The following is a 22,375-nucleotide window of genomic DNA, read 5'->3' as shown; positions in this document are numbered from 1 at the left end:
TCCTATCAATATGGGCCAACGTTTCTAAAGAATGCTTTCAGCACCTTGTTGAATCAATGCCACGTAGAATTAAGGCAGTTCTGAAGGCGAAAGGGGGTCAAACACCGTATTAGTATGGTGTTCCTAATAATCCTTTAGGTGAGTGTATATCTGGTCACTAATTTGCAAAGAAGCACCACAAAAATAAGTAATAATCCAGATGGCTACCGGTCTCCTTCTACCGGGCAGAAGTACAGTTACAGTCTGCAAAAAAAGTCCTATTAGGGATTCATACGTACAGGAAGATGTTTGCACTTGAGTTGGTTCCTGTTCCATTCGCTTCTTCTCAGACACACGGGAACCAAACTTCTCGTAATAGTGACCAATGACAGAACCTCTCGTAACTCCCACACACCATCGGATTTTTTTTTCCTACTAAAAAAAATGATCATTATTAGATTAGGTTAACAGACATTTTTTTTATCGCCCACCTTTCGACGTGTACGAAAGAGCTCTTTGTTTACAAAATGCCACAATCTGACATTTGTCATTTTGCAGAAATATCGCCTCAGCCTTTGCATATTTATGATGTTCTCAAAGTTGAACCCTCCAATGGAACTCAGGGCTCTCCTACATATTTTCCAAATAGCAGATAAAGAATAAAAGCATTTTATGCTCTTCTTTTGTGACTTCCACAGTTCCATGCCCTACAAAGCTTCTGTGTGTGTTGGGGGGGAATTCTTTCCTGTCATTGTCAGCACATACAAGAAATATAAGACTGAGAAATTTAGCTGCCCACCTCTCTTGAGAGGAGGCAACACTTTGTGCAGTGCGTGCAGTGCTCACCTGTGGTCACTGGCAGCTGGAGATGTGCCTGCTGTCTATTGGTATGGGCCTGACTGGTATCACTTACCTGCTTACCTGCCTTGCAGGGGGTGTGTGGCTCTGTGGGTTTGGATACTGTGCCTCTGATCAGAAGGTTGCCAGTTCAAATCCCTGGGTCAGCAAAGTGATGTCACCTTTGTGCTCTTCAAGAAAGGCCCCTAACCACTAATTCTCTCAAGCACTGGCTAACCCTGCTTAGTCAGCTGCACATGGATTTGGATAAAAGCGTCTGTTAATTAAATAAAAGGCTAATTCAATCAACTACACCCCTTGCCTTTCTGTGAATTGCAGTGGCCTTCTGGTTGCTGGGTCAGACCACAGGGTAGCAGGTTTGTATTGTGCACCCAAGGTTCACTGGCAGTGTAAGGGAGATCACACTGCACAGTTCATGTTTGATTTTGTGGGGTTTTGTGTAGGCGGCGCTCTTTGAACTTTGGCAAAGTGTCACTGCCAACACAGTCCTTTTGTGAAGTAACGTGGGACTTGAAAGGTCAGAGCAAACACTCAGTGTGAAACCCCATTCCCTGCCCCCCCCCCAAAGGCCCAGATTACCTGAAAATCCTCCAAAGCTCTGTGGAAGCTTCCTCTTTGGGAATATAGAGTTCAGTGTTAGGACCTAAAACCAATCACCATCCTAAGTTCTGGAACTTTCTGCAGACAAACATTTAAATGCATAGTGATTCATTGCAACTTGGTTTGTCCAGCCCATTAAATAAAATGTTGATAACTCATGAGAACAAACTCCTGTGTAGTCTTAGCAGATACAAATACGTATTACTTTTTACACATTTTGTCTTTTGCTATTAGGCAAACCAGACGGCAATAAAACACCAAAACACTACAACTAAGCAAACTGGTCGTCAATCGCTCTTTGCGGGATTTCTGGCACTGCACTTGACAGTCTGTAGGAGCGGAGCGGGGCGGGCACAGGGGGGCGGCTTGGCCCCGTCCCGTACTGTACACCACTTCGCTGTGAACTTCAGAGTGCGCGCTCCCAGGAACCAGGAGCGCACTGAAGGGACGCCGGAGGACTTTCTCGGATTTTTAATCCTTATAAGTGCATGAGGAGTTTCAGCTTCGGGGAAATTCGAGGAGACGGCTGGCACAGTCGCACGTAAGTGCACATCAGTGTTTTTCATTAAACTAACCCACTTTCACTGTCTGTTTAGATGTTTGAGTCTTATCCTTGTTTGTGATAATTCAGCACCGCGCACGTGGTATGATATAATATGTGTAGTATATAAAACAGTATATTTCAAATGCCGAATTATGTGTTTCATCCCAATCGGTAAAAACACCTAAAACATTCTGTAATTCCATTAGAAACAGTAGGTGAACAGCTTACTTTTTTACATTAGCTTTAGGATACCGACAGAATTCTGCAACTCAGAAAACCAGTACGGACTTGAACCAGTCGCCCCAAGCTACATACATTTTAATGTCAGATAAGTTATTCCATGTTTTTCTAAATCAGTCTGGAAAGTACTTACGGAAGCGCCTTCTCCAATTACCGAAAATACTACAGTTCTTTAGTTATTCATTCCTTTTTTATTATTACACTTACTGATTAAATTATTTTAAATTGTCAATACCTTTGATTGGGAGAACCACTGATGGTTATGGGGTTTCTAAAAATCAGACCCGCCTGCGTAATGAATGTGTTCATATCAGACCTGCAAGGCGACCAAAGGACGTGGCAATTACAACAGGAATTTGTTATATGCCGTGAGTTTCCGAAAGATGGATGCAAACTACGCGTCACCGCATTCAGCGCCTTTACGCATCTGGTTGTGCTTTAAAAATGTGCGGATACCAACCCAACTTTCTGCTCATAGTGACCTGACAGATGCATTGTTTTTAAAATGCCGCTGATCTTTCTGTGGTCACCTTTGTTTACGTTTCGTTTCTATGACACGGTTGTAGTTGAAAGTTGGATGTTTAAGCCCTTTAATTTTAGCGCTCAGTTACAGACTTGGTATACAGGTGTTTGATACAGCGGGAGGTATCCAGGAGAGAATGTTTACTTTACCCAATAGGTCTGCGCCCTCGTCTCCCCAAACTATGGTACGTATTACCCTCTGTGAATACAGTGGCCTTTCTGCCATGGCTCCAGCAATCAGCCGGCACCTACGTATCCATCGCTTCTCAGTCATTTTATCAAAACTCTTGTACCGTCTGAAACTCTGCGTTACTAAATGCACGGTTTGTTTTGCTTTGCTGCTTGAAATGGGTGATCTGGAAAGCAAGCACTTATTCCAAACCTCAATGCCATGTTCGTACAAACCCTGCAGGGGGAAATTGTGCTGTTTTCTTAATTTAATTGTTTTTGGAAGGATTATCTGTAGACAAAACCAAACAAATGTGAACTTGATGGTCTGCCCCGTGGAAAGAGTTTACGCTGACACTGCAGGCTTACAGCTGCGGTTGGTTGAGAAGCACTGTGTGATAAATACTATAGAACCTAACATGACCATAACAGATAATGCATGTGGTGGTTCCTGACTCGAGGGGGGGTTGAACTTATGAGATGCATGATGCATGGAGAGCATCTGTGATTTTTTATGTATTATTTAAGGGCTTTGCTGCAACTTTGCCTGGATGGGCACCAAATTCATCTAAAATGAATATAGTCATTGTGTTTTATTTTTAAAATGTTTTATGTCATTGTGAGTTTGATGTATATTTTAGAGGAAAAAAAACATCTGACCCAAGGTTTAAGACCCTGACTAGTTAATCATGTAACATTTTTCAGAAATATCAGTGAACCCAGCTTGCATGTTTTGTTGGGTTTTATTGAGCAGTTGGGGATTAAAAATAAACCTCTGAAAAATATACAGATAAATGAGCGATAGTCATCGGTCTGACGTCCTGTCTCAGCTAACCAGTGCCTGTCACATTCAGTTATAACCAAGTTGAAGTTGAATGAATATGAACATGAATGTGCAGGTTGCACCAACTTTGATAGAGCAGTTCCTCAGCATCATTAAATAATGACGTTTATGTGGACATTTTCATTACATTTTTCTGCACAGAAGCTCCTTTTCTGTTTTTATTAAGGGTTCTTTACTCTTTGTGCGTTGTGGTCAATCTTTCCCGAGACTGTGGCAGGAAATCTTCTTGTTGGCCTGTCTGTCCATTGTGGACCTTAAAAGGCACCTATGATTTATTGACAAATAACCTTAATTCAGTTTGCCCTGGTGCTATTTTCCTCCCTACAATAAGGAGCAAATTCCTAAATGTCTCCAAACAACTCATCCCCATTCAAAAGGAAGCAAGGAAAGGGCAGATATGAATGCTTAAAGGAGGATTATCCGGCATTCTGATGAAGCTCTGACAGACGTTTGGCAGGTAGCGCCTTTATTTGGAATTGAGCCCCGTTAGACAATCAAGATGCAGGTCTAATCTAAAGCTGTATGTGTCCTAGCTTGCGCAGAGTCTTTTCTATGGCTGCAGGAGCCTCCAGAGGATATGTGGAGGGTATTGGCTGTCAAAACACAACACCTGGGAAACTGAATATCATTGACATTTAGGCGTTTACACCTGGCCGTCTGGAGCTCATGCATAGTCAGCTGAGATGCGGCCAATCTGGGTGTCATCACATTATGGCGCCTTGAAATGAATAACAGAAAGCTGGGTATCTTGTTACAGAATCCCGGGTTGTTCCTCAGGCTTTGTTGATCCTCTTGTTACTTGAACAGTAAAAATTGAATAGGAAGTGGGGTGAATATTGAGACTTGTGAACAGCAGGATTATAGAATTACCAAGGTGGCTAAGTGCTCTAGCCTAAAGGTCACACAGCAGCAGAAGAACCTTTTAGTCTATGTGGTTTATCGGGGTTTTTACTGGACAGTAGTTGTCTGTGGCATGTCTTGGTAATTGTATATTTTCTAATCGAATTCTTGCGTTACCAGTGTGGCTATGAGGTAGCAACACCTGTATAAGATGTGCACTGTGTATGTTTGTGTGGGGGGGGGGGGGGGCACATTAAAATAACAGGTTTTTATCACATTGTGAGGACATTAAGTGATTAAAAACCTGTTGTTTTGACTTTGTGGGGACCAGCTTTTCGGTCCCCACAAGGGGAAACTTCGATTTTGTAAAAATGCCAAAATTCTTGTATTTAGTTTGGTTACTTATGGTTAAGGTTAGGGCTGCGTAGGGGTTAGGGTTGCCATTGTTGGGATTAGGGTTATGTCCATAGAAATGAATTAACGGGTCCCCACAAAGAATGTACATGAATGAATACAAAAGTGTGTGTGTATATGTGTGCCCACGTGCATACACAGTAGTCACAAAAGTTAGACTGAAGAGCATGCCAAAGACCCAAGTTATGAAACTTTTTGTTTTGTTTAGTATATTTTGCACCTACTTAAATCCATTTTTCTGAGTAACTTTGTCATGAGGCAAAATGGGCTTCTCTGTTGACCAATATAATTGTTGCGCAGATGTAATAATGCGGTGATCACATTTCGGCGTGGACAGGGACCGTCCCAGATCTCAAATGCCTAATAATACAGCAGGTGTCACTAGTCACTTGTGGCCCATTTACAGATGACATTAGGTAATTTGACCTTTAATAATAATGGCCATCATTTAGATGTTAAACACTGTAATCCCCGAGTGGCAGGAGCCCACATGATCCTTGATGACTGGGATTTCCCCCCCCTGCTTCTGGCGTCCTGCAGGTTGGCTGGGCGTGCGTTGACATGCGTCACCTCTTTTTCTGCAGGTGTGACTGACAAGACGAGAGCCGGACCTCCTCCAGCAGTGCAGCGGAACCAGCCAGACCACCATCATGCAGACCACCATCATGCAGACCACCATCATGTACACAACGTCGCTAGTTACCATCTCCATCGGTAGGGTCTCTAATGAGAGTCACAGAAACACAGGACTCATGTTCCGTATGGTCAGAGCTGCAGCACTGTATACTGGGCTGCCATCTTGCCATTTTTGTTCCTTGGATTTAAAGATCAAAGCATTTCCATGTGGAGATCTGGATTTATTACTGGGGAACAGTGAAGGGGAAAGTCAGAGATCGTTCAGCCAAAATGTAGGGTGCTGGTTGCTCTGTTATCATGAATAACAAAACTACTGTTGAACTTCCAGAAAGGAAAGTGGGGTATGGAGAAAGTGATGGGGATCAGGGGGAATAAACACTCATTATGCATCAGTCAGACAGCGGAGGGGGGGTCTGTCATGTGCCGAGAACCGTGAAGTGGTGAGGTGTGATGTCATGGGCCCAATATGTTCATCTGGGCACATGCTGCACAGTATTTACAGTAGCCCCATTCACATGGACACAATTTTTTCACTTTTAACCCGATTAATTACGGAAACCGATTTAAAAACATCTCATGTAAACGGTTCAAGTAATCAGAGTCGACTGAATCCGTTTAAATTTCGATGGGCATAAAATCCGAAACTGGGGCCAGGTAAGGTGACATTACCGTACATATGTAATTTCATGAAAGACCTCCGACTCGTACGTAGGTTTGCCATCCACTCCTGGTCAGTAAACTCAGTGAGAACTACCGTTTCCCACGAGTGTTTGCTACGGATTCTCATCCACTGGCTCCTGCTCTTAGGCGGAGGAAGGGGGGCTATCAACTCGCTCCCTTAAATAGTGCCAGAGTACCATAAACCGCTAATAACGACTTATCGACAGCACATTTACCAAGAGACACAGAATAGACATTAATGTCAAATCCATGTTTAAAATGAGCCGCAACGGAGGCGGGACTGTTCAGGTAGCCGATGCTGAGGTGAACAAACGAGAGACTTTTTAATCGCGCGACGGAGTCGGGATAAACAAGGAGAATGGAAGCCTCAGAGGTTCAGACGGAGCATTTTCTCCTTTTCTGTACAAGAAAAGTAGCGTACAGTAGGCCTACCACAGCGCTTGTCAAAATAATGTACGGTCAGATTAAATGGCTGGAACATGTAAACGTGGAACAAACGCGGATCTCTGTTTGACGCTCATGTAAACAGTTCGGTTGGGTTCCTTTAATCTGATTAAATTCAATCGGATTGAAAAAAAGTGTCCATGTAAACAGGCTGAGTAATTGTGGGAAGGCTGCCTATGCTCAGAGAAAGAACCAATGGGATTTTAGGTGGGGGGGGGGGGCATGTAATGTTTTGGAGTGTTGGAACTATAGCTGAGGTCCATGCTTATTGAGGATTACAAATGGGGGGAAAAAACTGGAAAGTAATGGTCAGGTGGAAGAGAACCTGTTTGGTCATGTGACTCGAACTCATGGGATGGATTGACAGAGAGTGCCCCTCCCCTCCCCAACATCAAATTCTATAAACCCCAAAAGCAGTCAGCCTCAAAGCATCATGGGGAGGGGATGTAACGCAAGCCTGTCCCATTTCCCACCATCTCTCCAGCATTACTGCTCGCCTGTGGCGTAGAGGCCGACCCGGACGTCCACAAAACCAAGAAGCCGAAACAAGGCGAGTAAACGCCGTGTCCCAGGTCCAGGTTTTCTTGAGGCGCGATGCTCACCTCTCTGTGCCACTTCTCCCCTGCTGCAGTGGTTCCTGCCATAGAGTGTGACTTGAGAGCTGCAGAAGTGAATATCGCAGAATTCATTGCGAAGTGCCCAGCCAGCTGCAGGGAGACAAAGCAGCCGGTGTATGGAACAGGGATCTACGCCTCCATCTCCAGCATCTGCAATGCGGCCATTCACGGGTGAGCCGGGGCCTGGAGGAGTGAGCTTTGAGTGTCAGGGAGTCGGAGCTTCCTGGCAGCAGCGAGCTGGATCTCAGTAGATTGCAGATTATGAGCAGATTAAGGAGATGTTTGTATTGTTGGATTCAAGAAGGACTGATAAGTAGACTTTTGTTCACCAAAACGTCAATATCAAGGAAGTCGCAGCAGCGATAGTAGACTTTGCGTTGACATGCTGTTGTTGGTTTTGCAGGGGCATCATCACCAACTCAGGAGGGAGAGTGATTGTGAAAAAGATGGCAGGTCAGACAGTCTACAAGGGCAGCTTCGCTAACGGGGTGTCGTCCCTGACTTTGCCCAGGCGGAGGGAGTCCTTCATAGTGTCAGGTCAGTCCCCTGCAACTTTATCATCTATGCTGTAGCAGACAGTTGTACCCCAAGCACATTGCATTGCTGTGATCACCCATCCATCTTTCATCCGCTTATTCTGAAGAACTTCTTGGGCTTATAGTCGTACAGCTACCAGTTTTCAAAAACTTGCTAGAGATCACACGTCTATTTTCTTTCTGAACAGTGGGTAAACCAAAGAAAGGAGTTGTCTACCCATCCACCCTGGACTACACCCCCTTACATTCCCCGTCGGTGAAAATAGGTGAGCTGGAAACTTAACAGCTTGGCCAACCCCCCTCCTTGCCCCACTCGGTTCATTAATCATACGGCGCGTACCGTTGAATGCGTTTGTAACATCTGGAAGGCAAGATGCACGCTACATCATGTTTTCACGGGAAAGGAACCACGTTTCTTTAAAGCCCATGATTAATGTATGACCTTAATTTGTCAACCAGCTGCTGCTTTTCAGATTAGACTGTATTTATGTTATGGTCATCTCCGCGCCAGTCGTGAATTACATCTTTCCTGTTATAGCATGGCTGCTGGATTTAATTTGATATGTTAACTTTTAGCGATCCAAATTCTAAATGCATAAATTCCTTCAGAGCGGTGTGTCGCTCACGTCCGAGGGCAGAGATGGCCAGAGTTGGTACCTCTCGCTCATGTCTGTGGTGAGGTGCTACCCTGGTTAGTGTAGCAGGAACCGTTGCTTTGCTAAGAACCGTGAAGTGGGCCAGTTCTGGCTCAGCAGCGGCTAAAGAAGGGTCGAGCCATTCTAAGAACTGTTTTTCAGCTCCTCCCGCACATCAGAAGGAAGCCAAGACCTCTCTAACGACCACCGTGTTGCCAGTGACAACGATAGCGGAGCCCACCACGACTCCACCCGAGGTGACCACCACCTCAAGCACACCTCCACCCACCACCACCACCACCACCACCACCACCACCACCACCACAGCCAAGCCCCGTGCTGTGCCCCACAAGGTCCGGGATGCTGGTGAGTCCTACATACTGTAGATCCTGGACGCATTAGCACTTGGATGAGAAGCGGATCTGTTGCTGCTAGGGTAACGATCATTGCCTAACCACGACATACGGTTGTCATAGTCAGAGGGCTATGTCCAGCTAAACCAGTGGATCCATCTGCTTTGGATTGCTGTGCTGCTGCTTCTCGGGAATTCACAGTGATATGAGTCATTTCAGTGGTGGAAGTGCCACGCAGACACAGTGTCACAGGGAGGAATTTCAGCTCTTCCTACTCTCTAATTCAAAGCCTTTGTTTGGATTTATTTGGGGACTGGATACAGTATGTCAGTGAACGCAAGCCTGAGGCAAGGTGTCAGTCAAAGGGTTTTGGTGGGAGGGGCCTACAAACAAGCCACACCCACACAAGTCACCAGAACCCACCCACCTGAATTATAATTCTGTGTCGTCCGATCCAGGCAGCAGTCACCCGTATTTTGCCTCTGTGGCAGCTGCAGCCAGTGCCAGTAAGTGTAGCTGTGTCCTGGGTAAGGGGGTTCAGGAGCATGCAGAGTTTGGGGTGCAACAGTGGGGTGTTCGTCTGTCCTTTCAAATACCTGACTACACATAATATAGCATCTCTGTGTGTGAAGTCCCTTCTGAATGCCTGATAGATGCCTTCAAAAATGGACTCTTTGTGAACGAGTCCCACGAAAGGTAAATTAACAAAAGCACAGCATTGAGTTTCTGTTTTCAAAGATGTAGGTTTTCCTTTCATTTAACCTGTTTGCTAACAGTAATGGAAATTGCTACTCAAAAGAAAATATGCATGAAACTGTATCTTTATCTGCCACTTGGGTATTAAGTAGAGTTCTTTGTCAGTCTCAGTATTAGGTGAAGGTTGACTTAGTTAAACTGCCTCTCCTTGTCATGCTTGGTGGGAAGCCTAACCACACTAACCCCTTCAGGTGTGAGGAGGAGCATGGAGAACTGACCATGGTTTACAGCAGTGTTTCCCAAACCGGTCCTTAGGAACACGCAGGCGCTTTGGAGATGGGAGGGAGCAAAAATGTGGACCGTCTGGGAGGGAGCAAAATTGTGGGTCCCTGAGGACCGGGTTGGGAAACCCTGTTTTACCGTAATCCCTAAACCATACAAACTTTCTTCTTGTTCTCAACGTTGGCTATAGGACAGGCACAGAGTGGTCTCAGAGATGGGTCATCTCAAGGTAAGGAATTTCCTACAGCAGTGGGATGGGCAGAAGTAGACGTGCATCCTGCTGCCTAGGAAACATCAACTAACGGTGGTAAAATTGTTCCCCAAAGCCTTCAGGGGAAGCTCCACCCATACGAGCAGATTTGCACCTCGTATCGTACAAGGTAACTCGATCCTGATGCGTGTTGTCTGTCTTTGGCCACTTGGCGGCGCCACGCACAGGAAGTGGGCGGCTGTAGAGGGATTGGGGTGTTTTTTGCGCCAATCCTTTTACTGCTGTTCCTCCCCCGTTCCCCGCATGGTGCTCTTTGCTTTGTATGTGCACAGCTGCTTGCACAGTGTTTACACACCTGATCGACGCGGCCCACGTGCTCCCTCACTGTGGTGAGTCTTTCTCCGGGCTGCATTAGGACATGCGGGTGTAACAAGAGCAGTAAATGAGCAGGTGAAGTCTCCCGACCTTATTTTGATGGGAGATGCAGGGGTGTATATAGGGGTGGGGTCACAGGGGCATTGGTGGACCCAACTGAAAGCTGATTGGCCCCCTCCCGTGTCACTCACCAATTCAAAACATATTTTTGGCTAATGAAAAGGTAGGCCTCTCTGTATGAATCATGATCTGTCTGGGGGGGGGGGTTAGTTGAGGTCACATGGGTCTCACACTCACCAGACCTGAGCTTTTTCTTTACACCACACAGGTCCACACACACAGGAGTCGGGAGCTGCTGTCAGGCGGCCAGCAGGCCCTGTCCCGCGCCCAGGTCAGCCTCCGTTTCACGTGACACTCCCATCCCGTCCACGTTCAATTGATTGTGCTGATCCCAAATCAGTGGGGAGGAGTGGGGATAAGAAGGCACATGATACTGCTGCAATTTAATGGTAACTGTTTGATTGATGGGTGTATAGATTGCCGAGAGTTATGTTGATTATGGTGTACAGGTTTATTTCACTTAAGGTCGGTCTCCATTTTAATTACATATTTTTAAATAATTTCATAACTAAGAAGTAGGTGTCTGGAGTATCCCGTGGGTGTTTGACATGTTCCTGAAGAGCTAAGTCTACCCCTCTGCCCCGCAGGCCGAGTGCTGCTGCCCCCCCCCGAGAGGACCCAGCAAGTGGTACAGTCCAACCCCAGTGAGTGCCTGCAGATCACATGTGCCCGCGGGCTCATGATCCATTCAATCTGGCCATTAAATAGTCCCTCTGACGCCCTACAGAGCAGAGCTCTCAGTGTGTCGGAAAGCAGCGCTGTTTTCATAAGCGGACGTGCTAATCCCGTTTTGTGAAAGGACTGAGCCCGAACATTAACGGATATCCTGACTGTCTCCAGCTCACTGCCAAAAATGAGTGACAGGTGACCCCCCCCCCCCCTCCCTTTCTGCATGTAACAATGGCGGCTGCCTGCATGGTTGGAGCCCCTGAGGAGATCAAGGCCCAGACAAACTGGGGGTCAAATGGGAAATGTGTTTTCCATCTTCCGCATAAATAGACATGCTGCCCTCAATGTGAGGACACACCCACAAGTACAAGAACAGCCAGGTGACGGTCGTCCTTTGTGCTGGAGCCAGAAACCCCTATGGACAGTCGCGCTTTCATCTGTGCTATAATTTTAACATTTTATTTGCCTACCAGAGCCTGTCATGCGAGATAGCTGAGAATATTCACAGTCTCGTACAGATGGACGCCATTACTGTAGCACACAGAGCTCATGTCTGGACATTAAAACCAGCTCTGGCTGTTTCTGTCATGAGTGTGAATTCTTAACTAGCCCCCCCCCCTGCTGTGATCATCTGGGTGGTTGATCTCCTCCCCCAGCCTCCGTGTGTCATCAACAGATTAGCTGGGGGGAAATTCAGTATGGTTCCCACCTTTGATGGCCAACACGGCGAACACAAGCTGGCACTGAGAGAATCTAACGTCCTGGTTTGGGAACACCCTGTACAAACACAGCTTGATGGTGTTTTGATTGGCCTATTCAAAGGACCTTAATAGCTGTGAGAGTTATACAGGGTTCAGTGGGTGTCTGCTATGCTCATAAGACAAAGACCAAAAATCCATTTCCCATTGACACAGAACCTTCTCTTGAATGCTGGCCCAGCTTCAGTTTTGCTTTATATCAAATTTAAAAACAAAATGATGATGTCATCATTCAGAAAACATGGATGCAGCTTCTATGTCTTCTATGACTGAACCTCGAAAGCCCTGCCTGGCTACTTTTGACCTTACAAACAGCCTAGACATCAACTCCCAGACGGCTGGTCATCATCTGGCTGTAGGTTTTCACTCCATTAACCAATGAAACACTAGATTCTCCAAAGCCATGTGTTGGAATCACCCCATCTGAGCCCTGATTGGTTAACAGAGGAAGCCCCATCTGAGCCCTGATTGGTTAATGGAGGAGGCCCCACCTGGACTGTAGTTCTGAAAGAGCAGCATTGCTTTCTGAAGGTTTAGCATCCAGCCGCTGAGGGGTCATTGATGGTCGCTTGCTTGTCTCTGTATCTTTCTGCAAAAAGCTGTTCTATACTTCTTCCACGCAGCTTTTTCCAGGAGGGAATGGCCACCCTCCTCGCACCAGCACCCAGATCGATTTGCTGCCCCAAGACGACCAACAGGTATCACATGCAATGGAAAAGCCCAGAGGAGAAAAGTCCATGTGACAATGAGACAGAGAGAGTTCGGGAGCCACTTCAAAGTCTGCTCTAATGCAGGAGTGATTCGATGCACAAATAAATATGCACTTACTTTAATAACATATGCATAATTACTTCTAATAATAAAATAATTTAATACACTAGTAGCCAAACTTGTGGAAAGACTTCCAATTCTTAGATTACAGAACTTTATTAAACTGCTGCTCCAGTTACTTATTTAATCGTCCAGTGTATGATATTTGTAACATTCTTTGATTATTTATAAACATTACCGCCAATATTTGTGTAGTAATTTTTAAAGCCAGAAATGCTCACTATTTTGGCCACTAGTATAGATTATAAATTGTACTTCACTGTTAACAATAACAGCCCGAATTAACCCCCCCCCCCCCCATGTGGCTTTAATTGCCAAGCTTTTTGTTCAAGAACACAAAGTAACAAGCAAAGAGAGAATATTACTATATTAAATGCAAATAAACTGCAAAGAACTGCTGAGTAATAAGCTCTTATGCGGAGTCACGGCTGGCTGTAGTAAAAAGGGGTCATTAACTCTCCCGCCCAATCGTTTGCCTCCATGTTCAGATGTTAGTCACTCGACTCTGGACAGGGGGAACACCTGGAACCAGCCGGACACGCGCATGACTGCAGGTGAGGGGAGGAGCGGGGGGGCAGTCGCAAGGCGCCCCCTGTGACCTGCTGATTTTCGCGTTATTTGCGTTGCCTTCTTGATTCTGTCAGCATGTTGGTCATGAAACAAGCTGCAAGGACATAAAGGTGAGATGGAATGTGTCATGCATGAAGTGCTTTGACTGGCTTGGGCTTAGCGAATCACGGTCAAGTAGATGGGCTTCCTCCCAGAATGCACCAGGAATCTCTGCTGATGCTCACCAAGCCACCTGCTGTTTCCCCATCAGTACGGAACCACAGACCAGACGCCTCTGATCTTGACTGGCGCTTTGGCTATGGACAGTATCGTAAGTAAGCATTTCTTTCATTACGGGCCAGTAGTGTCAAACTGAGGCACTGAAAGAGCCATATTCAAAACCACCAATGTATTTGTGGGCCGACACAGGGATTTATGTAGTTAACCAAATAAGTGCAAAGTTTGGGTCATACTGTTGAGTTCTTTAGTATATGTAAATAACATTTATAAATTTGAACTTCATAGTCACTTTGGTTTCCCCCCCCAGTCTAAAAACATCCTAAGGTGAATTGGAGTTATCAAATTGCCTGTAGGTGTGTGCGTGACTGGCGTGTGCGTGACTGGCGTGTGCGTGACTGGCGTGTGCGTGACTGGCGTGTGCGTGACTGGCGTGTGCGTGACTGGCGTGTGCATGTGCCCTGTGATGGGTTGGAGCCCCATCCTGGGTTGTTCCCTGCCTTCCGCCCATAGGCTCCAGACCCCCCACAACACTGTATAGAACAAGTAATTACAGAAAATGGATGGATGAAACTTTGAAGGGAACTTTATTCCTCAAAATCTTTTTATGTTTAAATGTCTTTTTATATTAAATTGAACAATGATATACAGAAACCTCTCCAAAGATCCATCCATCCATCCATGTTCTCGAACCACTTGTCCTATTCAGGGTAGATCGCAGTGTTCACAGTAGCTAGATGTAGTAGGGCTGGTGGGGGTGACATAGCTGGGCAGGAACATGGAGTAAGGGGGCTGGGGGGCAACCTAGGCGAACGGGGATGAAATAGGCAGGCAGGTAGGACTAGGTGGGCAGGGGGGTGACATAGGTGGGCAGGCAGATGGGCTCGGTGGGGAGGGTTCTGACATGTGGGCTGGGGGGTGACAGGCAAACAAGCAGGTGGAATCGGCGGGCAGACAGATGGGGTAGGTGGGCGGGGGGGCGACCTAGGCAGACAAGGGGGTGACATACATGGCGTTGCAGTTTTACTAATAATTATTAAAAAAAAATACTATTTATTTAAAGAATTCAGTTTTGTTTTCCCTGTTGTACTGAAATAACACTGAACTGTGTACTGTTGCACCCCAATTCTGGGCCATTTTTAACAGGATTTCAAAATTATTTTGTAAGCCATAAGGAACTGTGCTGCAGATGTGGCCCGCGGGCCTTCAGTTTGACATGTTTTAGGGGACCTTTAAAGGTTTCTCTTCTTTAAAAAAGTCTTTTACTTACCAGTGTAAGGTCTGCTCGGGTTTACAGGAGGAGAATTTACCAGTTCTGACATTTGCGGCTGAACAGTTCCCCAGTTCTAAAATGAAATAAGAATTTACGGCCCAAGACAACCATAACAGGAATGTCTGAAGCACTTTGTGGAACCAAAAACGGCTTTGAGTAACTGCAAGCTTTCCAGCACAGGATAACTGCTGCTCAGGAACATCTCTGCGTACTGGCTGCAGAGAACAATGTGGTCAGGCTGGGTCAGTTTACATTTTTAACAAAAAAAAAATCAGCAGAAGCCAGATATTTCTACATTTTTTTTTAAGCATTACTATAGTTAGACCCCATAGATCACAGCTGTTGTTGAGCTAATGACCTCAGTACTGAGAAGCTGCTGAGAGGAAGGAATACAGACTTTGTTTGGGGAGTAAGTAAGTTATTAATGTCAATGTATTAAGATAATAAGGCATAGGTGAGTTGAATACAGGGTGTCATTCCTTCCCCCATTATGTATCTGCTCAGAAGGTTGGCAGTTCTGTCTCTTTTAAAAACTTTTCAGTTCTTAAACCGCTAGTGAAGCGTTTGCTTGCCTAAATAAGGATGGCAGTGGAACCTTTAGTTTGATCGAGGTTTACTCTAAAAAAAAAAAAAAAAAAAACCAAAAGTATTCTGTGGGTCGATTTGTGGAGTGTCATTTTTAGCATCAAGGTCATTTTAGATACCAATGAACTACAGACTGTAAATCATGGGAGGGGCGGGGCCGGGAGGCACCACAAATGAAGCAGTGACAAGACAGTAGTGTGGCATCTGTGCGGCCTGCTTTTTATTTATATTTATATATTTTCCTGGGGATTACAGGGTGCATGGTGCATATATATTTTTTGTTTGTAAGGTTCCAGAAGCGCTCAAATTAAAGTGAGCTTGTTTTGGATCGTTCCGGAGCAGCCAAATGAGCGCTGCAGAATCGAGTGCCGTCTGGTCACAGGGGGGAGCGTTCAGTCAGAAAGCCGCATGCTCACCCCCCACCCCCCTTCCAGCCTCTAGGTCAGGGGAGCCAGACCGTACCCGAAAGCTTCACCCAGAGGATACGGTCACCGGAGGTAGGCCCCCCCCCCCCCCGAAAAACCAACCCACCCTTCAACACTCCATTCATTAGTCTGTTTATTTCCAGTTTTTTCCTCCTGTTTGCAGACTATCATGTGGCTCAGCCATCACCTTCCCGCCGTAGATGTTAGCTGTGGCAGGCTAATGCTAAAGACATCAGTTTATGTGTCGGCCTTTAGTTCCAAGCTGCCTTTGCAGCATCCTCACGCTAGCCGACATAGCAATCTGGCAAACTTTGGTATATCTAAATAATAACTTTCGTCTTGTGCCATAAAACACTCTGAGACCCGGCTCCCGGTTCGCTTTTGTTAACGACCCTGAGCTTTTGTTAACACATCACTGATTAAGAATCTCCAACACAGTCGAGCCCATCGATGCCTGGAAGCCAGACGTTACCCCCTTCGATGCAGGTGAGTGCGGCTTGCTCCGGCTGCACAGGTAAGAATACGCTAAGCCGCAGGTGGTCGGCGTGTCTGCGGAACACAGCGAAGACAGCAGCTACTCACCTTTTTGATCTGGAGAAGCTGATTCATGTTAATAGCTGGTACAATTTACTTATTTGTCAAGTGGGAGAACATGGTCGGTGGAGAAGACAAGGTCTTGTGCCACACTGAGGACCAGGAGTCCCCAGCCCACCTTGCTACAGGCTGCACATTTTCCTGTGCATCTCTGCTAGCAGCAGTCAGAATAATCACTTCCGAGTCCAGATCAGCTTCTGCTGAATTAAGTTTACTTGACAAGTTCAGGTCATAAACGAGGCACCTTTCTTCTTAATAAGAATTGGCGTCGACTGACGGAAGCTGACATGCTGGCACTGGGAATGGCTGTCTGGTGAGACACTCAGTGGGTTTAATGTGTTTCTCGCAGACTTCAGCGTCCGTGAACAGGACTCCCTGCCCAAGGCTCCAGATCCTGTCTCACAAGGAGACCCAAGTAGGTCTCAGTGCTGCGTTTTCCAAAAGATTCTTCATAGTTCAGCTCTGACGCTCTTTCATGACCTTTTGCTCACTTACTCTCATTCAACAATCCTGTATTTTTCAGTTATTATAATTGTCCTGCTTATAAAGGAAACGACTGCTTGACTATACGGACACCAAAACCAGTTTAGACATTTGTATGTCAGTTTCTATTTTAATATGATTTTATCAGTCTGTCACCTTTTTCCAAAGCTTTCTGACACAAACGTGCCCCCCCTCAGACTGCAAGGTGGACATCGCCTTCTTGGTGGATGGCAGCTGGAGCATCGGCAAGCGCCGCTTCAGGATCCAGAAGGACTTCCTGTCCATGGTATCGCAAGCCATCAACGTGGGCACCTCTGGGCCCATGATGGGCATGGTCCAGTATGGGTAAGACCTGTGGGAGACGCCCACCCCTGTGGCAGTCATGGACGTCACCCCGCCCTCTGACGCGTGTTCAGAAGTGTGTCAGAGCGACACAATACAATATATAGTTTGATGCACTTTCAGATCAGCAGTGAAAATGAGCGAAATCGCAGTCCGGTCAAGTGCTCTATGGATTATATGCCATGAAATGTTTGTCTAAGAATAAATGGTGCATTAAATCCATTCTGATACAGAGTGATGGAATAGAGGAGAGAGTGGGGCCAGTAGCATACAGAGAAGGCCAACAAATCCTGTTCACCAGAGTGCTTCTCCCACCCCCAAGGGGAGTTAAATTACTATGGATTTGTTAATGCTTTTGGGGTGGGGGGGGGGGGGGGCTCTCACTTGCATATGGTGGCTTTGGAGAGAGATCATAGATGTTTTGTTTTGTGTTGCTTTTATTTCGGTGGGACAGAGATGAGCCCGTGACAGAGTTCAGTTTGAAGGTGCACACTAGCTCAAAGGACCTGAAACCGGCAATAGACAGGATCGTCCAGAAGGGGGGGCTGTCCAATGTGGGTGAGTGAGTTCTGCTGCCTGAATTTGGATGCATTGAATTTGCTGTCCTGAATAATCCTCCATTGGTGAGCAGTCATGTCTGTGTCCATGTTTTTACCGTGTTTGCCAGCAAATAATCACAGTTCAAATTGTTATACAGTATAGTGGTTTTATTATGAAGAATAAATTCAGTTCATTGTGGCGGGTAAGGGAGTGATTTGATTTTTACAGAAATATCTGTCTTCGGTGTTTACAGCTGAAATTGGTAATTTAAGAATTTTGTCAACTGTAAATTTACTTTCTGTGAAAAGTTCAGGTCTGAGGTAAATTTCCCACATGTTCAGTAGTGAGTTAGCGAGAGAGTTTCCCAGCTTCATTTAGGAGAGTTTGACACAAACCACTTCACAAAAATAAATAAATAAATAATTTGGTTTTTAGTGAGTTATGGCAGCTATGTATCTGGGATTGAGTTGATAAATTACAGACCTCCCCTGGGGGGGGGGGGGTCCGCCTTCACGTGGAGCTGCAGCCGCCCCCCCCCCCCCGAAGGAGTACCCATGTTGACATTCCCTCCCATGCCAGATGTTTCCTTGCCGACCGCATACAAACAAGCTTGTTTGTTTCATGGCACTGTCAACAAGCCTCTGAAATCCCCCCCCCACCAGACACCCATACATTTTTGTGCAAATTATACTTCTAGCACCCTTTGAAGACCGACATATTGGCACTGTGGGAAAAACATATATATATATATATATATATTCAGTAATTAGTACTATTGTTGCACAAGTGAAACTTATGCATTAATGACCATACACCTGTATACAGCAGAGGGCAGTAGTGAGGCAAGAGCTCAGAATATGCTGGGGACATGCTGAACCGGGTACAACACACATGCACCTTAAAAGACACTACCCTGTCTTTATCAGAACTAATAATCTTAACATTCACCACCACCATCATCATCATCCCTTCATAGCTGCATGCCCTACCTGTATGTTGGCGTTGCTGCCTGATGCAGCTCAACGCTCCCCCCGTTTGACCCCCACAGGAAAGGCCCTCGCCTATGTCAACAAGCACTTCTTCTCTGACGCCAACGGCAACCGAGGCAGCGCGCCAAACGTGGCCGTGGTCCTAGTGGACGGCTGGCCTACAGACAGGGTGGAGGAGGCGTCCCGCCTGGCCCGGGAGTCCGGCATCAATATCTTCTTTGTCACGGTCGAGGGGGCTGACGAGAGCGAGAAGCAGAGCGTGGTGGAAGCCAACTTCGTGGATAAGGTGATGCAAGCAGAGACGGCCTCATAGCTCAGCCATGCATATGCGAATGCGCAATGCAGCTCAAACATACCACAGACCCACGAACGCCAAAGGCACCGACGTCATTTAGGAAACCAGGACGGGGCACCTGATTGGCTACAGAATCATGGACTTAGAAGGGAGGGGCCACATACGGAGCCCTTAGAGCAAAACACAGCTCAGCATAAACCAAAAGTGATCTTTGATCCTCCTGCCTAAATCCATACAGGTTGCTGTAGTTACACCGTTTACCATTTTAAGCTGGGCTGGTTCTGATGCGTGTGCAGGTTCTTAAGGGAAAATAAAACTCTGGTTGGTCCGCATCTCCATTCCTTCACCTATAGGCGGTTTGCAGGACCAACGGCTTCTTCTCGCTGCCCGTGCCAAGCTGGTTCGGGCTCCGCAAGGCCGTGCAGCCCCTGGTGAAGCGCGTGTGCGACACGGACCGACTGGTGTGCAGCAAGACGTGCCTGAACGCCAACGACATCGCCTTCGTCATCGACGGCTCCAGCAGCGTCGGCACGGGCAACTTCCGCACCGTGCTGCAGTTCGTGGCCAACGTGACGCGCGAGTTCGAGATCTCGGACACGGACACGCGCGTGGGCGCCGTGCAGTACACCTACGAGCAGCGGCTGGAGTTCGCCTTCGGCCAGCACAACACCAAGGCCGAGCTGCTGGCCGCCATCAAGCGCATCAACTACTGGAGCGGCGGCACCAGCACGGGAGCCGCCATCACCTACGCCTCCGAGCAGCTCTTCAGCAAGTCCAAGCCCAACAAGCGCAAGATCATGATCGTCATCACCGACGGGCGCTCGTACGACGACGTCAGAGCGCCCTCTCTGGCCGTCCGGCGTGCTGGTGCGTGGAAGATTCCCCTGGGGGTGGGGGGCTGATTTTCTAATTCCCAGTCTGGCCCTCAGGGACCCCTAAGTCAGTCCTCATTTTTTGGACAGTGCCGGTCCCCGAGGACTGGACTGGAAAACACTTCCTATTCACACAAGTTTAATAGGTCATCATTCCTGTGTTGTACACTGTATCCTTTTAGGGCAACAGAGCATAGCAGTTATGGGAAGGGAAGGGTGGGGTGGCGGGGGGGGGGACATAAGGCAGGAAGGATATCCAGACATGACTATTTTGCCTCAGTAACCATACAGCTGTGCAAATTCTTTAGATAACATTAAGTAATTAAAGATTTTATTGAGCACCACGTTTACACTGTACATACCTGTGCCTGGTTCTGCCAGCCAACCAGCTGAGGGATGTGTAGGAGGTAACGGACATTAACCAGCCGCCTGGGTCCCTCTCCGCTACACTCAGGTGTGATCGCGTACTCCATCGGCATCGCCTGGGCCGCTCAGGATGAGCTAGAGGACATCGCCACCGACCCGGACAAGGAGCACTCCTTCTTTGTGGACGAGTTCGACAACCTCTACAAGTTTGTGCCCAAGATCATTCACAACATCTGTCAGGAGTTCAACTCCCAGCCACGGAACTGAGCAGGCAGTGGGGGGTGGAAGGAGGTTCACTGGACTGGGTAAGTGGTGCCTTGGATTGACGGTCTTCTATAGCCCTGGATTTCCTTCTCTTTACATGTGGGGCCTCCTGTCTCAACATCTAGCGTCTTACAGGAATATTCCAGGTGGGCTTACAACATTATGGATATCTTTAACATTTTGTCAGTGGGTATGATGCCTTTAACAGATTCACTCTGAAACATAGCAATGATTAAATTGCCTTGTGATCAAATATTGTTGATCTTCAATAGTGAGATGAGGCTTATTTCTTAAAAAGCGAGGAAGTAGGATCCTAGTTTGAAATGGAGTGGAGTTGTGCACTCAATGCTTTGTGCCTTTTGTCATTCTGTTAAAGTTCTGCTTCTCAGAGAGACCTACTGTGTACAACTTAATAGCACTTCTGCCTCCAACTCGAACCATCATGAATCTTAAATCATTTAGGCCCAATTTGCAATGGTGGTCAGTTTCAGAAAAGGGGAAAAACACATTACAATACCATTGTATTATTTTCTCACATGGTCCAGTAACTCCAATTGTGCTTTACAGTTAACAGGTTGATAAATGACCGGATTTGTTTTGTTTTTTTTAAACTGCTGCCTGTTATCTGGTCACGACGCAGGTTATTTCATAGCAAAAATATTTATACAACTTTTCTTCCCCTATTTGTACATATGCATATTAAATCTTGCTTGTGATTTTTAAATATCCAAAACATTAACAGTATTGTACTGGAATTTTTAATAAAACATATTAAAACACTTTGTTTGCATTATTATTACCAAGGTGCCAACTTTGCAAACAGATATCACCCATCACCACTCGGGAAGTCGAGACGATAGATAGTTCCTGCTATAAGGTCGTGATTGACCTCCCACATACATGGGCTGCTGCAATGGGGACTCGTGTCACCATCTCCTATAGACTGTCACCATCTCCTAGGGCCCATTGCATGACACCATAACACACCCCATCACCACCACAGGAAGGACACACTCACACCCCGTTCATATACATAATATACATAATGTACAACTGCATTTAGCTCAAATACTTCAATATCTCTGGAAATATTTTGGGTATAAATCTGTGCAGGTCAGCGGGGCCACACCTCAGGCAGAATTTAACAAAAATAAATCATACTCTACAGAGCCAACAAGACGATAAGTACACCATCCTTAACCATAAAGCGACGTTTTTAAAACGTCGACTGAGCCAGACCCCTGTGGAGTGGATGGGCAAAATGCTGGTAACGGCCGACTAATAAATCCCAGCAAACAGTAGCTGCCCCCAGAAGAGCGCGAGAAGGTTAGGAGAGTGATGAGCTGTGGTGGTCATGGCCATCCTAAAGAAGGGAACCTGTGTTTCAATGCGGCGCCCGGTCCCTGCTGAGTCATATTGATTTGGTGGGGCACTATGAAGTCTGAGGTGATGAAAGTGGAGAGATTTACTTTCTACAATGAATTCCATCTGATGTAAGAGGAAGCGGATTACCTATATGACGTCAAGGTCAATATTCATACCTTAGGAAGTCATAAAAGCAAACCCCATAAGACCTTTTGCAGAGGCATAAGTATACCAATATTCCAAATGAACCGCTCCAGAAGGACCTTCGTACACACAAGCTGAATCACAGTAATTGAGGAAAGCTATATTAAGCTGCTCGGAACCGACGAGGCGTAACTCAGCA

At 46.4% G+C, this 22,375-nt stretch overlaps 1 protein-coding gene across 5 annotated transcripts; it reads left to right on the top strand.

Moving 5' to 3' along the window:
• Positions 1-1,825: 1,825 nt before the first annotated feature.
• On the top strand, positions 1,826-21,446 carry vit (vitrin). Of its 5 annotated transcripts, XM_023796312.2 has the most exons (23): positions 1,826-1,978; positions 5,594-5,723; positions 7,255-7,320; positions 7,402-7,558; positions 7,791-7,924; positions 8,112-8,189; positions 8,721-8,924; positions 9,370-9,417; positions 10,080-10,118; positions 10,216-10,269; positions 10,804-10,866; positions 11,183-11,239; positions 12,646-12,720; positions 13,342-13,407; positions 13,674-13,733; positions 15,932-15,994; positions 16,361-16,408; positions 16,866-16,931; positions 17,197-17,344; positions 17,796-17,899; positions 18,930-19,156; positions 19,519-20,032; positions 20,492-21,446. In XM_023796312.2, the coding sequence occupies exons 2-23, from the start codon at positions 5,660-5,662 to the stop codon at positions 20,668-20,670; spliced, it is 2,514 nt and encodes an 837-aa protein (XP_023652080.2). In that variant the 5' UTR covers positions 1,826-1,978; positions 5,594-5,659; the 3' UTR covers positions 20,671-21,446. The 5 variants fall into 5 exon arrangements, with proteins under 5 accessions (XP_023652080.2, XP_023652081.2, XP_023652082.2 ...); XM_023796313.2 differs by lacking the exon at positions 9,370-9,417; XM_023796314.2 differs by lacking the exons at positions 9,370-9,417; positions 10,080-10,118; positions 10,216-10,269.
• The last annotated feature ends 929 nt before the right edge of the window (positions 21,447-22,375 follow it).

Source organism: Paramormyrops kingsleyae, chromosome 3 (genome assembly GCF_048594095.1).
Source record: "Paramormyrops kingsleyae isolate MSU_618 chromosome 3, PKINGS_0.4, whole genome shotgun sequence".
Classification (NCBI taxonomy): Eukaryota; Metazoa; Chordata; class Actinopteri; order Osteoglossiformes; family Mormyridae; genus Paramormyrops; species Paramormyrops kingsleyae.
The sequence above is the reverse complement of the archived record's forward strand: the minus strand, read 5'-3'. Positions and strand labels throughout refer to the sequence as shown.

Coding starts and splice junctions, on each gene's coding strand:
- vit (XM_023796312.2), top strand. CDS start 5,660: ATGCAGACCACCATCATGCAGACCACCATCATGTACACAACGTCGCTA. Junction 12,721..13,341: donor TGCCCCAAGACGACCAACAG/GTATCACATGCA, acceptor CTCCATGTTCAG/ATGTTAGTCACTCGACTCTG. Junction 16,409..16,865: donor CGTTACCCCCTTCGATGCAG/GTGAGTGCGGCT, acceptor TGTTTCTCGCAG/ACTTCAGCGTCCGTGAACAG.